The sequence below is a fragment of the Aythya marila genome, assembly GCF_965140915.1.
Source record: "Aythya marila genome assembly, chromosome: 5".
Taxonomy (NCBI): Eukaryota; Metazoa; Chordata; class Aves; order Anseriformes; family Anatidae; genus Aythya; species Aythya marila.
The window spans coordinates 33,095,888-33,111,907 of NC_139046.1; the positions used below are offsets into that span (position 1 = coordinate 33,095,888).

The 16,020-nt window shown below is 41.2% G+C and overlaps 1 protein-coding gene across 1 annotated transcript in view; it reads right to left on the minus strand.

Moving 5' to 3' along the window:
- LTK (leukocyte receptor tyrosine kinase) overlaps nt 1–16,020 on the minus strand; it is a gene marked incomplete at its 5' end in the record, with an annotated part of 92,765 nt that overhangs the window by 2,664 nt on the left and 74,081 nt on the right. The window contains 11 exons of the mRNA XM_082761354.1: nt 939–1,040; nt 1,648–1,740; nt 4,332–4,429; nt 6,820–6,949; nt 8,493–8,557; nt 11,161–11,251; nt 12,091–12,277; nt 12,929–13,039; nt 13,734–13,886; nt 14,421–14,519; nt 15,046–15,228. Coding sequence (XP_082617480.1) covers nt 939–1,040; nt 1,648–1,740; nt 4,332–4,429; nt 6,820–6,949; nt 8,493–8,557; nt 11,161–11,251; nt 12,091–12,277; nt 12,929–13,039; nt 13,734–13,886; nt 14,421–14,519; nt 15,046–15,228 — 1,312 coding nt within the window. The remainder of the gene's footprint in view (nt 1–938; nt 1,041–1,647; nt 1,741–4,331; nt 4,430–6,819; nt 6,950–8,492; nt 8,558–11,160; nt 11,252–12,090; nt 12,278–12,928; nt 13,040–13,733; nt 13,887–14,420; nt 14,520–15,045; nt 15,229–16,020) is intronic.

The following is a 16,020-nucleotide window of genomic DNA, read 5'->3' on the forward strand; positions in this document are numbered from 1 at the left end:
AGTTAAGAGGGTTCTGCAAGGACTTCAGTAGGGACAGAATTTTACAAGTCAGTATTTGCTGCAAAGGTGGATGAAATTGTCAGTACATGCACATTGCTTCTAACAGCCTATTACAGGAACTGTAGCACCTTCCTTCAAAATATTTAGTACTGGCTGCTCACAGTTATATTCTGATACACAATCCCTTGTCTTCTGGCATCACCAGCAACTTCAGGAAACTGGGTCAGTGTGGCATTTAAGGTAATGTCTCAGTTCAGTATATTGAAGAATCTACTGTAAAGGAAGAGAGGCGTTCTTAAGCAACTGGAAAACTTCCATCGCCAGCACCTTGGCATGAATGTGTCACTGTTGAGGGGGAGCTCATTTTAAAGAAAGATCAGGTTGCATGAGGAGTCAGTATATAAATATTGTTTCCCCAGCAACCAGCAAAGACTTCTACTTAGATCTGCTGTCACTTTATATATAACAGAAAAAAAATGATACAAAAGAGTAATGCTGCATGGTATAGAGAGTATACAAGAGGCATGAGTGGGCCTTGCCACCAATAAAAACTTGAGTGGCAGATACTAACAGCAGAGGGAAGCATGTGATGGTATTGGCCTGTATTTTATGCATTTGTCTGAAATTTTAACTGAGACTTCTTGGGACTCTAAACTTTCTTCTCTTTGTACTTCTTGATTACCCTTCTATGACACTCTGCATTTACCTATGGCTGTTTGTTGTGCCCTCCATTTACATTAGATTTTTAAATTCTCACATGGAATTTTTTAGCCATACTTAGTGCAGAGGGAAGATATCTTTTTTTTCTTTTTTCTTTTTAGGACATGGGAAATTCTGATATCTTTAAGGGTTCCTGTTGAACAGACATTTTTTCTTAAGCAGTAAATATCTGGACCCTTATCAGTGAGTAGCAGAGTTCAATAATAGACATTTCTTACCAGGTGTCAGTCTTGGAGGTGAAAATACCCTCTAGAAAAGCTTCTGGTGGCATCCACTTGACAGGAAGCATAGCTCTTCCTCCTTTGCGATAGTAACTTGCTCTGGAAAAGATTAAATACATGCAGAATGTCACACAGTCTGAAAGGGCTGAGATGTATAAAAGATCCTATCACCACAGCAACAGGAGCTGGAGAGAGTGGCTGCAGCAACATGGGCCAAATGAGAAAGAGACATCAACACAAATAGTACTTCTGAGCAGCATTTTATACCATGGCTGCAGCTGGGGTGGAGACTGAGGATATTGTAGGTTCATAGCTGAAGAAATCAAATTTCCTGATGCTTTGCACAGGGCATTGATACAGCAAATCTTCTTGACATCATAAATTTAGAATTATGGATTTATTTATTTATTTATTAGTTTAAGATGACATGTGGTCAGCTGTCCAATAAATTTGCCTGTGTTTAGTTTAGCCACCACATGTGTTTGCAGTGTTCTCTATGGCTCAGTCTGGAATAAACCAATAGAAGTGCATTGGCCAGTAGGTATAAATGTATTAATTTACAGTCTGTTAACTCTAGTCAGTTAACTGGAAATCAGATTCAGACATGTAACAGACAATTCAGCTGCTTCAAATTCCATGAGGCAATTCAAACCATTGAAATTGATGATTACTGAGTTATTCATAGGACAAACAGCCTTTCACTTACCTGTAAATATCCCTGGCCATCCCAAAGTCACCAATTTTGGCTATTCGCCCTGCTCCAGTGCAGGTCAAAAGGCAATTCCTTGCAGCTATATCCCTTTAAAAATAAATAATTAATTAATTATAATCCAATTTTAAACTCTTAAGTAGCTAAGGGAATAGAGAAAGAATATTAAACCCAGTCCTGCAAGTCTCAGTTGAGTCATCCTTACAACAAATGAAGAGAACCTTATTAAAAATAAGAACTAACGCTAATTACTTTATTATTTTTGTTAACCACAAGCATTAAACTACATTTGCATTACATTTTCTATTCAGTGTTCTCTGAGCATTACCCACTACCACCTTCTTTCACTAAGGCAGAAAGCAGGGGCAGTGTCAGAGAAGTTACGGATCCAACCTCTTTTGCTTCAACCCCATCATGACAACCCCGTTATGACTTTATGCTCTATTTTTTTTTAAAGAGTGTTTTTCAATGGCATCTCGGCAGTGCCTCTATCAGTGACAGATGTGATGCTATGAGAAAGTCTTAGTAAACTGCATGAAAAGTCAGTGTGGGACCAGATTCAGTAAATTGTTGCTTTGTTGCTTCTGGCAATCTCCCATGGAACCAAACAAGGCTACATATGGGAGCTGCCATTTGCTGGATGCAGGTTTAGCTTGTGACGAACAGTAGGGATGACTGCATGGCCATGACTGAAGGGTTTGTATTCATTTTAAATGTGTGTTCTGAAAAGGGACTCATTAAAAATCATAGCACTGTGGGGGTCCTGTTGACTGCCAAGAAAAATGAGCTCCTCAAACAACTCACACGTTCCTTCCCACTGCCAGCGTTGAAAATTCCCGCAGGATTTGGAATTCAAGCTTAGCTTTCTCTTTCATCATCATCTGTGACTCTTACGTGACAAGACCTGCCTTTAGTGACATCTCCACAACTCCACTACACTATGTTTCCCCCTGCTATGCCTCTTACCGGTCCTGATAAGCTTCCCTGGATTCTGCGTCCATTAACTCTTAAATAATACTGATAATGCTAACAAATACTGATACAAGATCTGAATGAAATTCCTTCTATACCAGTTTGCTGAACTGTTGGCTAGAACAAAGTGAGTCCCTTCCCAGGTTGCTTATACTAGAGATCTAACCGTATAAAACTGAGTCTGGTTACCTCCAGTCAGTCTCAGGCCAGATCACTGCCAAATTAAGATACACCCTGAAGTGATCCTCATAAAGGCTCTCTAGCATTGAGGCCCTGTGTTCTCCAGATACTTGCCCTGGCCTTCCAGCTTTCAGGGACCTGCACGGCCCCTTCTTCCCGTCAGCCTTTACTCGGAAACCTGTCAGCACAAGAGCTCTGCCGGGCAGCCCGACGCACAGAGCTTTCCTATACACGCCGCACGCACTGTCCCAGCCAACCCCCTGGTTCACCTGAGATGGAGGGAGGAAGAGAGGCCCCCTGCCATCACCTCTTCAGCTGTGCCCAGACAAAATCCTTTTACATTGCACTTTTCTTCACTTACACGTACTACTAATCACTACTGGTTGAGAGGTTCTAAATCTTTACCTGCTAAACTTTAAACTAACTATATTCTTATGCCCATTTTAATGTGTATGGAATTGAGGCACTTGGGGAGGAGGAGACTCAAGTCAAGACTTGAGGCCACATCCCAAGCTTGTGGCAGACATGGCAAAAGATTTCACATCTTTCAGTTGCTGTCTCAGATCCTCTCATTATAAGTTCATAACATCCCATCTCTCAAGCTCATGGCTTTTTGCTCTCAGTGCTGCTTGTCACTTCTTTCCCTCCATTTCTCCAGTCTCTACACACCCTTGCCTCTGCTCTGTACAATGTCATGTGTACGTACACATGGTTGTTTGTGGGGGTGAATCAGTTCCCTGCTTGCATAACTCCGGGCTGCACATAGGTTTAGTTGGAGCCTGCACAACCCTCTGGGGTGGAGGCCTCTCCTCTCCTTTCCTTTACAGAGGAGGGCCAAACTCAGCATGGAGTTCACGCTTAGGAAGGAATTCAGTTGCATGCTATGCCTGAGAACAGCTGAAACAATTCTTAATCAAAAGCAACAACAGTCCAGCATCCAACAGGGAATTTTAAAAAAGCTACCTATAAAAACCTTTACCTCTTCTATATTTTATTCATACTTGAAGCCTACCATATCAATGTTTTCTTATTGAACAAAGGAGGGAAAAAGGAGCGAACAGACAATGTTCTCCTCAAAATCACACAGCAGGCCAGCTGTTGGGAAGGAAGTCTTTGAGTTCTGGTATTTCTCCTCCTGTTCTATTTTACTGTAGTAAAGTAGTACTCTACTTTACTCCTGCTCTACTTTGCTGTAGACAAAGGCTCAAATATTATGGGTTGTCCTCTGCTGATGGGACGGGCAGATCAGAAAAGAGAGAAATGGTACCTTATTCTTTTACAAGCTAACAGAATGACACTACCATCTAGTGGACTACAGGGATAATTTCAAACGTGTCTACAGTGCAGGCACCTGAAAATTGAAAAAACTTGAACCACCTGAAAACATTCACTGCAAATAGGAAGACCCCTTTCTCTCCAACAGTGCTAAGAATGGTGCAGAGCCTAACTCCTACCGAAGCACTACAAATTCCAATAGAAATTAGCACACTTTCAGGGGATGTATGTCGGAAGGGACTGTTTCTCCTCACCTGTGGATAAAGTGATTCTCTTCCAGATATTTACAGCCACAGGCAATATCCCTAGCTATGTTCAGCAGGTCCTGCATCGTTAGTGTGGATGGTTGATTCTGGAAAAGAAAAAACAAAATGGTAAGGGAATAATAGTAGACGAGAAGAATGTAGTAGAGGCAGAGGGTAATCAGAGAGTAGCAAAGGGAAAGGGAGAGAGATACACAGACATGGTTGGGGAAAGGCTGGATGAGTCAGGAACAAAGAGGAACACAAGCAAATTAAAATGAAGAGTTAGATAATTAGTAAATTTTTCTGAAGATTTCAGTTCTCCAGAGCACAGTGCTTGAGTACAAGCTTGTGAGAGATTTATGGTCTGGCCTGAATAGCCGAGTAAAGAGCATGGGAGAGAACTGTTCCCTAGTGGTGTTGGGCTTTATGAAATCAAAAGATAAACAGGCTTAAAAAGATAAATGGGAGGGAAAACAAACAAACAAACAACACTTTTAAAGAGTTAATAAATTAGCAAATGAACTCGGAGAGAGGGAGAGTAAAGATGCATAAATGCACATCTCTGCACCAGCAATCAGCATTCATCAACTTATCTGTTCTTGTGGGAGGGCAGACAATAAATACCCTCAGGGGCAGTATGCAGAAAATGGAGAAAACAGATGCTTTATCACCGGACTCTGGGACTGGTACTAGCCCTTCACAATCTACATTTCCCTAACTAACAACAATAAAGAAATCTCTCTCCAGGAGCCCTGCTTATTTTCATACATTTTCAAATTTCCCTGCAGGGAAATTTCCTTGGTGTTTCTCCAAGAACTTCTGTATTGCTCTTGGGAAGGGTGGGGAAAAATTGTTCCATTGCTCATCAAAAGCCTGAGAGATACCAAATAAATTGTTCTTTTCAAACTGTTTTTGTTTCTGGATGTTGTTATCTCTGTAATTTCTCATGCTTGAACCACACTACAGCCACGGAGCACTATTTTTATTGGCTAGGCAAGTCATTGTACAAAGCTCTTGGACATCTGCCAGGAAGAATTATTATAGTTATAAAGCAGGAATTTCTGCTGAGGAAATGGGGAGGAAATGAAGGAGGAGATACAGTACCACAGGCTTCGAGACCTTATCTCTGCTCTGGGATCCCTCTGTCAGAAGACTGATGGACATGCATTTTCTTTGCAGCCATGGAAACTGGTAGTGAAATACTTTAATGATGGGGCTAGTTCTGTTTTCAGAAAAGCTGCACAGGGTCATTTGTTGGTGTACTGAGGGGAATTCAACTATTATATTTGCTATCTACTAACATAACAGCTAACATAGTGGCAGGTTTGTTTTCACATGATATTTAAGAAATAACAGTTCTTCATATTACAGCTATGCTTTATATACAAAGAAGAGTGTTTATTATTCTGTTTCCCCCAGACTTTATCTACTCACAGAAACTGTACCACTTTCACTATAAATGGCAGAATTAAAGATACACAAACTCCTCTGCGTGGGTGCTGTTTTACCACTGTAAGTGTGCCTAATTAGTATATTTACTGCTGTATGAGGAAGGGATTAAGCTAGATCTTTTAACAACATATTAATATTGGCATAGGATTATATACACATGAAGCTATACATTGTTGTAGCTATTTGGGGTGTATGTGTGCAGAGGAGAAGCTGTGTAACTGTGATGTGGGAGTACAAGAGGCACCAGTCACTTCTCCTTCACCTCATAAATAAATACATACATACATAAGAAAGAGAGAGAATCGTGTCTAGCTTTTACTTTTAAGTCCCCACTCAAACAGAGATAGACACTCATTTCATAGAAGTGTCCAGGAACACACTGTTAAAAAGCAAGAACACATATCTGGAATTGGCTATTGATCATTCATTCCAAATACCCACTATACTTGGTTGACATCAATAATACCAGAAATCAGAGATAATTTGTGACCCCTCCCCCACCCCTCTTTTTAAAAAAAAAAAAAAACAAACACAAAGATTTGACTTGGTAACTTCATTTACATTGATTTAAATCCCTGTCACAGTGCTACATGTAGACACAGCTCTTTAGGGAGTGTAAATTTGTATATCTATATGATGCTGATGTACACCTGCAGAGGACCTAATGCTGCAAATTCCCATTACTGGGTATCAGTGTTCTGACTTCAGCTCCTCATACACTATCACAGTGCAGAGAAAATAAGGCAGACACTGAGGAAAGAAAGCCCCTTTGTTTGTACTCCAGTTGACACAAAAACTCTGGAATGGCAGGACAGGACTTTACTCTTCCTGAGTTACTTGTAGACTAGAGTTCTGGCACTGCTTTCATTTTCTCTCACTGCCTTGCTTGCTCAATTCAAGCAAATGGACGTGTGTCTGGGGGTTTGTAGGAGCTGGGACACAAAAACAGCCCTGCTGGGCTTCTGTGCCTTTATATAATTCATAAAGATAAGTAAAACCAGCCATACTAAAAACAACCACAAGCTTAGCAGGGAAATTATCTTACCACCCTGGGTCGGTTCTGCCGAAGAAAACTCTTCATATCTCCTCCAGCCATAAGCTCAAGCAGAATGAAGCGAGGCAGCGTCTGTAGGCTAACACCGATGCACTGCACAATGTTTTGGTGATTGAACTTGCTGAAAGACAAGATCACAGCAACAGGAAGAGAGACAACATTAGTACGTGGCCAACATCCATCACGTTCACTCTGCCTTGAGCTTTGATGACCTGACTGAAGCAAGTTACCAAATAAATTCTAACTTTAGATGCCTCATGCCTCTCAGATGCCAAATGCCTCTCTAGTTATGATGAAACCAAGATTGGGGTTCTGCCTGGCTTTTCCTATGAAAAACATTCAATAGAAGGCATAAAAAGCTGAAAGTAAAGGAGAGATTTCTGTTTGTGAAGACAACTTAATGGGTACACTGACTGGAGAATGGGGTTAGGTGAAGGGGGAATGGAAAGCAGAACTCTTCAACTATCCAAATATTATTGGCATGTGTGAAACAATACCCTGGCAAGTGGGGATTTTATTTCAGCATTGGTTATTTTAAATACATGACTGTCCAGTTTGGTGGACTCAGTTCAGTATCTGCAAAGGAGAGGCTCAGCTAATACCTACTGCAGCAGCTGCTCAGGGAATGGCTTTCTGCCTCTTACAAAAGAAAGCTGAGACAGTCAGGAAGCTCAGCAAGACTCAGTCATTAGAAAACAGGATCTTCCTTTGGACTGTCATTACCCAGAAAATACAGGAACTAAGAATGAAAAGAAAGTTAGGGAAGAGAAAAGGTCACATACTACTACATGAATCAAAGCATTTTATAATTGACTGAAACTGTGCTTTAAAAAACATCAGTCTTACCTTCTGTTCATCTGCCACTCAAACTTCTTTCAGACTTTAGGAAATGGCACTATGCTATGAGATTTGTTCTTGAATCATGCTTCAGCAGCAGAAAAAGAACATTTAGGTCTAAGTTGGGCCATGTAATGAGAAGAGGAACTTCATCTTGCCCAAATTTAAAATGGACAAATTCTGATTATTTACAATCACCCTTGAATATAAAATTATTTTTAATTTTGTTTTAAGCTTCTGTATTTGAGTTAATGAAGTAAATTCCAAGACTGGAATACCTGAAGTATGTAGGTAGTGGGAATTTAAGTCCTAGCATCCAAGTATAAAAGGTTACCTCCCTGGCACAGGGTCTGTGTTGTACTATCCCTAGTGGTCTTCTGAGTCACTTCACGGGTAGCTCTAATCTTCAGTTTTCCTGTCGCACGGTCAGCTTTCCATTTCACCATTGATAATTTGTTTTAGCAAGGACTTTGGTACGTGACTTGTACTAAGTAAAAGGGCAAATGGATTCTTTGAAAAGGAAAACATTTCAAACACAGAACGTGTTTGTACAAAAACATTGTGCCTTTTTAATCCTCTGCACATGAGCAAAAGAACCAACCAGGAATTTTTGCTGAGACATTCAACAAAAGAAACACAGATACCTTGCTCAAGAGGAACACAAGTAGCTGAAACCAGTAACTCATACACTCTAAAATGTCATCTGGTGAAAAATAAGACTGGATTTTCTTTTTTTCCAGACCTAAGCAGCTGGACTAATAATTCTCATTAACTGCATTACTCCTCTTCCCCCTGTCCACCACCAGTCTAAGAACCTTAAGCTATACCTGATAATCAGTGCTTCCATCAGGAAATCCATCTCATCTTGCTCAGAGCAGACTTCTGGCAGTGTCTGTTGAGAGGTAAGGAAAGTGAGGACCATCCCACCCAAGAATTGGGGACATTTTGGGGAAGCACAAGAAAAAAAAAAAAAAAAAAAGGAGCATCAGATAACATGAACATGAAAGACTTCAGGAAGCCGAGGAAGGCCTCATCTTTTCAGTGCCCAGTTTATTAAACTGCATGTGTCAGTTAAAGGAATAGGAAATGGGTGAGCTACTTGGAGGCTTTTTTTTTGTGTGTGCGCATGTAAACCATGTGTAACTCTGTTTGGATCAAAATAACTTCAGGTAAACATTAAGAAAAATGTTGGTAAACACTTTAAAGCCACAGGTGTGAATTTATTCTCCCTTTGCTATATGTCCACACTGCAGCACATGCTTCCATGTCTTACGACACATGGAGCCATGATTTATATAATTGTGTCACATGGCCTTCTCTCCTGCCAGCAGAATGGGACATCATCTGCCACTGATAAAAGTGAACTGAGAGCGCAGGCATCAGGAGCTGCCCACTGGAGCATTATAGGGTGATTTGTTCACAGCAGTGTAGTTCCTGTTGCCAAACTGCACTCAGAAAGTGGGGGGTGTGTTTGCTGCTCAGCGAGGAGACCCCGTGCTTGTCATTGGCAGTTTGGGCTACAGAAGACACGGTTGCATTTTGCTATATGAAACAAGTGATTGCTTCACACAGGACAGTGCAGATGGTCTATTAAATAAATTGGTGGAATACCCACAAAACAGTATGTGTAGTATTACTGCAAATATATTTTTTTTATTGATAGTCTGCACCTGCTTCTTCTGTAAATTCAGATTAAGGCTGATGCTCTCTATTATGATGCAAAATGAGCACAGCCACATTTTGGGCCCCATGGGTACTCTCTGGTACCAGCAGGAGAGAAGAGCAGCCTTTGGTGATCTTCAGGGCATCCTTTACAGGGAACTGGGTGAACAAGTGGGGAGACAGCCCCTTACAAGTGGCCATCACTGCTGAGATTTGCAAAATTGGTGACATCCTCATGGGCTTATCACAGCTGAACAACACACTGACCTCCTTCTGTTGGGCACCGTGCTGTGGTACTTCCTCCAGTACGGACAGTGAAACTGAGTTGGGCAGTTAAAACTACTTGTGTCTGTTCTTGGTTTTTATACATGTAACGCATGATCCATTTTCTTTTCTCTCCTTTTTTTTTTTTTTTTTTTTTTTTTTTTAAAGAGGTTTTTTGAAAGAGTGAATAACAATAGGACATCTTTTTGTTAAAGAAAGCTACATTTTGGGTTGAACCCACAGAAGTAGATTTAGACCTCTGAGTCACAAACTTATAAAAGAATAAAAGGAGGATAAAAACATCCTATATTTCTGGGCTGAGTAACTGGCAAATCCTGAGGCAACAGCAGTAATTTCACAGAAAACTAGCCTGTTATCTCTTGCCATTAATGACATGGAAAATTAGGATGATATCACACTATATATTCATAGCAGCATATTTAACACTATGCAACACTAAGAAACTGCCTGCAAGCTTCATCTGTGGTAGGCAGATACTACTCCCAGTATAAAAGAAATGTAACAGTGCAATAATACAAATTTTGTAATACAGTAATGTCAAATGAAAAACTTATGAGAAAACACTTAAAAACTGAAATGCAGAAGCAATAATATACAAGCATTACTCTAAATATTTATTGTTTCCTGTCAGACAAACGGTTCATACTAACATTGACCAGGTTTGCTTTTTTATATGCAGGATTTAAAAATCCTTTTCCAGCTGTTTGGTGTTAGACTTTTTTCCCCTGAGTTCGTTCTTTCTCTCTTTCTTTCTTTCTCTCTTTCTTTCTTTTTTCTGTCCCCCAGCTATTTGGATCAATAAATCATTGTGGCAGAAAAGCACAGGACAGCAGCTCTATTGTCCTAGTGGAAACATCAAGGGCTCTCAGCAACCACCTCAGAAGGACTTAAATTTTTGGGGGCAGACCAGATTCTTTGCTGGGGTGAACTCAAGGTTCTGTGTTGATTTCAAGGGAGGTATATTTATTTATGATGATTGATTATTTATTTTATTTTAACTAACAGTATAAAGCAGTCTAATTCACACAACCTCTCATCTGTGGGCATGGCTTCTCTCTCTCCTGAGCACAGAATCATAAAGTTTGGAAAAGATCTCCAAGATGACCTGGTCCAACCATCCCCCTACCACCAATGTCACCCACTAAACCATGTCCCTAAGCACCACGTCCAACCTTTACTTAAAACCCCCCAGGGACAGTGACTCCACCACCTCCCTGGGCACCCGTTCCAACACCTAACAGCAACAGTGGTATAGGCTACAAAAGCGATTGCCCTTTTTAGGTTCTTATCCTAGTTAGATCACAACTCATGGGAATTAGGCATACAGTGAACAAGATAGATGCTTTACTTTCAACCTGCTGTTGGTGCCATTCAGCTAAAAAATCAAAGTTTATAACTCTCAAATGTAGCAATGTGTGGAAACATGCATCATATACACACATCTGCCATTATACAAGTAATGAGCGTGAATCACCAACTGGAATGGCAGTAAGATAATATGGCTCTTACTGGTTATTATAGTTGTATACAAAATTTGTGGGTACTGACCTTGATAGCCACTTGAAGAGGATTGGGATCTCCTGCAATGCCTACCACTGTTCCCTCATAAACCTCACCAAATGCACCATGTCCTAGCGCCCTGGGAGAAAAAGAGAGAGAACAGATATTACTGTGCCCCTGCACCAAGCGTTGGCTGAGCCCTTCTTTTTGTCCAGTCCAAGAATAGGTGTAGAACCTGCTGTAAGAGATAGAATCAATAACTGTCTTCATCTCAAACCTCTAAAAATAACTTCTTGCTATCTTCTGGTTTTGCTGCTAAACCAGGGAGGTTGGAACCTCAATGGTTCTGAACAGGTCCCTTCCAACCCAAACCATTCTATGCAATAAAGCAGTCCTCAGTCCCAAGGCCCTGACACAAGGTGTGAAAATAGCAGGACAAGAAAGAACTGGAAAACAACATATAACGGAAGCTGCAGGCTGATCTCTTCAGGAGATGGAGAAAGACAACACGTAAGAATGATCAAGATTTTCCTTTCCTTATAGCTTTAATCAAGATCATCTGGACTGTATAGAACAGAAGAGTAATCTAGTGTGTATTTTCTTGTGACAGGAAATGCAGAAAAAGAAATACCACTATAGATTTGGAAGGGAGCTACTGCCAGGTGTGAGGTGTAATCCAGGACATCACACAAGAACAGAGAGGTGAAATACCCTCTGCTCTGTATGGGAGCATTGAACAGAAGGCTCATTAACTCATACCTGCGCTTAAGAGCTTTGTGGAATCAAAATATTTTAAAGAACACCGAAAGTGTCACACATCACATTTTTCCTTGCCTGGACTAGGTGCTTCCCAGGAGGCCCTCAGTTTCTTGTTCTGGGTGCTTGACAGTGAATAAAATGTGTGTGAGCTCTACCTCTGCCTTTGGTTCAGGGTGCCTTTCTTCTGTGCCAAAGAGCAGCCCCTGCAGCAAGCCTTACCGCAGCAGAGAGATGTTCTTCCGTGGGATCTCCTTCAGCTCACTCAGAGAGGCAGCCTTCCCTGCGAAGCAGTAGTTAGGGTTGTAATCTGTCATGATGGCTGATGTGCGGATTTTGCTCAGTTTATATTCTGGGCTCTGCAGTCGTGCTCTGGCTCCTTCCAGCTGCTGTTTCTTAAGGTGATAAACTGAGGGTGGGGAGGCAAATAAAATTACACAAACAAGATAAGCACTTGGAGAGAAAATGCAATACTAGCCACACAGAACAGAAAGAAGAACCCAAGTCAGTAACTACAAATGCTCAAGAAGTATCTTTAGCTTGCCAGCATTGCTCTGTGTGTGTGTCATCCTGTAGTGATTTAATACTGAATATACGAAACAGTCCCTGCAGAGTCCTAATCATGGAGAAACTTAAGTTTCCTCTGCTTCTCTGTACATTGGCCGAGAAAAGGCTGCTCCACAAGACACCTAGCTGTTATTGAGTTCCAAAAGCCATACCACTCCCCTGAATGAGTTATATATTTAATCACAGACTGTGACTTCAGTCTATATAGCAATGGCTGCTAAGAAAGTGTCTGCGAAGAGGGCTTTCCAAGCTTTCCTCTGCAGCAAATACCAGGCCAGAGCAGTCATTAGCCTTTGGGATTATGCTTGTGCCTAACTGCAGGGTAGTAATGTTTCCTATCGTTCCTTTCTCTACATCCCTCTGATCAACCTGGGAGACCAAAACACTGGCTCCAAGTATTAGAAGTAGCAGCATGTGGCTGGGTGGTCCCCTTTTGTCTAATTTAGTTGGGTAAAGCCAAATCAAATGTTGATAAGAAATGAGTTTTTCTTACTGATAGAGAGGCTACCACAAGTGAGGATCATTCCAAGCACAACAATCACAGCCACCACAGCTAGGAGGAGTGGAAGAGGCAGGTGTCCCTCTGGGATACGAGTCTGTGGCACTGGAAAAAGAATAATAATGGCGGATTAATCAGGAAACAACCCAAGCTGCAGGAAAGAATCCCTGTCAAGTTTCCTTCTATTTCAGAAAACAGTACAGAGATCATGACCAGACCATCTTATAAAAATTACACAAAGTCAGCCCTGGAGTTTGAAAAAATACCTAAATCATTTTTAAAACATTGTTAAGACAGAAATCTAACTGATAAAAGACAGGTTTCTTTTTTTCCATTCCTCAGTTTTTTATTAATGGATGACATCACTGCTAACAAATTGAAACTCTCTACAGTCTTGATACTTTGGAGTTCTGAGAGACTGTGTCAGAAAAACATAATGAATACCAGGCATCAGCCGAACAGGCACAGTGAGAAACTTCTGTGGAAGGAAGTAATTTGTGGCTTAAATATCTCAGCATTAGGTGGTATATTATACAAGAAAGGTATTTACTCTTAAACATCTGATACACTGTGCCCATTCAAGAATTTTCCACTGTGTCCCTTTACAAATATTTCACCTTCCACCTAACCCAAACCAGAATTTTGTATATCATGATAGATATGCAGCTCAGCATATAAGGGAAGGACATCAGGAATTTTCAGTATTGGGTATCTGAATATCAAAAAAGCCACAAGGAGAGATGACACAATGAATACAAACATTATCCAATTAGGAAAAAAAAAAAGTCCTACATCTTACCAGTGCAGGTGACATTGTCGTTGGCTAGCACAGCCCCTATCTCACATTGGCAGACTGGCAGGTTGGTGTCAGGATCCCTCTTACAGTTGTCTGAGTGGCAGTGGCTACAGTTAAGATAGATCTGAACCTCCACCTCACCATGACTCTCCATGGCTGAATGAGGAATCAGAAAGGACAGTTTTATCTTAGCTTTTCTCATCTTTTTACAGTAGGAAAAGGGGGCAAGGGGGGAGAAAAGGAAAAGGAAAAAGGAAAAAGGAAAAGGAAAAAGGAAAAAGGAAAAAGAAAGAAAGACTATGCACATACAACTCCTCTCCCTCTCTCTGCAGGACAGCAGATACTGTGGACACATGTCAAAAAAAATGATGGGATCCAGGGTGGGGAAGAAGGAATTGTGTCTCTCAAGCAGAGAGGTACTGAAGTGAATTGACCTGAAAATGTCTGGGACTGAGGATGTGCAGTTAAACTGGATGACTGGTGCCTCTCATGGCTTAGGAGATTGAGAGGGAAAAGGTCCCAGAGCAATACAAATTTAAAACAATAACCACAGCTGAGGAACTGGCCGGCAGAGTGAAATATGCCTGAATTAAATGCATAAAAGGAAAAGGCAGGAAAAAAGGGAGCAGGAAAGAGGAAATAGAGAAGGGAAAGAAAAGGAGGAAGTAAAGAAATAAAAGTGCATTGTACCTGCCAGGGGATGCAAGAAGATCTCTCCAATGGGGTTCACAAAAGAGATGCCATCCTGCCCACCAGCTAGCATATCATCGCTGTCAGAGGCATGCCCCCCTGGAGAAAGAAGAGTAAGGCTAGCTGATCAATGCTGCAAAAATGTGATGCCTTTAAAGTGTCACATTTCTTCCTGCTTCTAAATAAGTGCAGTCACTCTGCAGCCTTTCAGCGGTATTAGTATGTTTAACATCTGTGATGGATAACACTCATTCATCCCAACAAGTACGAAGATGAGTGAAATGACTTGTTCCAGTGTAGGTTTCTCAGTTCAGCAAGGTTAAGATGTATTTGCTTGAAACACAAAAAATAAATGGAGCATTTTCCCTGGGCAACTTAAGGACAAAGTAAGGGATTATTCAGCATATCTTCCAAATACTAAGTCCTGTAGAAACACTTCTGCAACCTTGACTTCCACAATTAACTAGAGATGGAGTGAGGTGGGAGCTCATACAATTCAGGTTGAAGTGTCTGTGAATTATCTTCCTCAGTAGTGTACCTCTGCAATGAGAGCTCTAGCCTCTAGCTGCAGGTGCTCTGAATTGTATAAAAATAGACAGTATGACTATTTCTTCATCAGACCTACCTCTGTAGCCTCCACCTCCTCCACCAGAAGTACAAGCTCCTCCTCCCCCACCAAAACCACCAGAGGTGGCCCACTGGAGTTTGGCTAGCGCTTGGGGACAAGCTTGCCCCCCTTCTCCACCTTCCAGAAGGGACTTTCCAGCTTGAGGAAGCAGAGTCACATCTTGCCAGCCACCACCTCCACCTTCACAATCAAAGAGTGAAACGTGAAAAACAAGAACAGGTGAGGAAAGCACAAACAAATAAAAGTTAATGTGTTAAGAAGTGCCTGCATTCAAGTTAACTGTTTCTTAAAGGCTAAGAGAATATACAGACAAGCTCCTTGTTATAGATAATAACAAAGTAGAAATATAGTGGATTATATGGGGTACCTGCTGCAAAACCAACACTTTAGCACCAATTTCTAGTGGCACTGGGGAAATAAGGAGCCCACCAAACTCCTTTGGGATAACTGATTAGGGCTTTCAGCCATGCTGAGTTCCCTGGGAAATAAAAAATAAACTGGATTTCCTCATCTCATTCCAGTGGTCCCTCCATATAAGGACACTACACAGCAAGAGATGGAGAACCGCTGAATTATTATTATTATTTTGTCTCTTAGGAATGGATTCTAGGCACATTTATTACAAGATTATAAATAAGCTTCCATTTCTAGGATAATTCCAGAAACATTCTTGTTGGTAGGTTTACAGGGGAGTAACAGGGAAAAAAAGTCTTCTCTTCTAAGGCCATTGTTACAACGTGGAGGAGTGCGCTCCACTCCCAAAACATCATTTTCACTCTGTGAGTCTTTACAGAGAAGAGAGGACCCCTTCTATGGAAACTGGAGCACTCATCACCTGTCCTGTGCATTCTATTTTATATAGGGACACACCATATAAAAAGACATCCTTTAGGGTCTACCAGCATAATTCTAACCACTGCTACCACAGAAGAATTCCAAAAGATCAAGAAGCTCCCTCGCTCCTTGCCTACA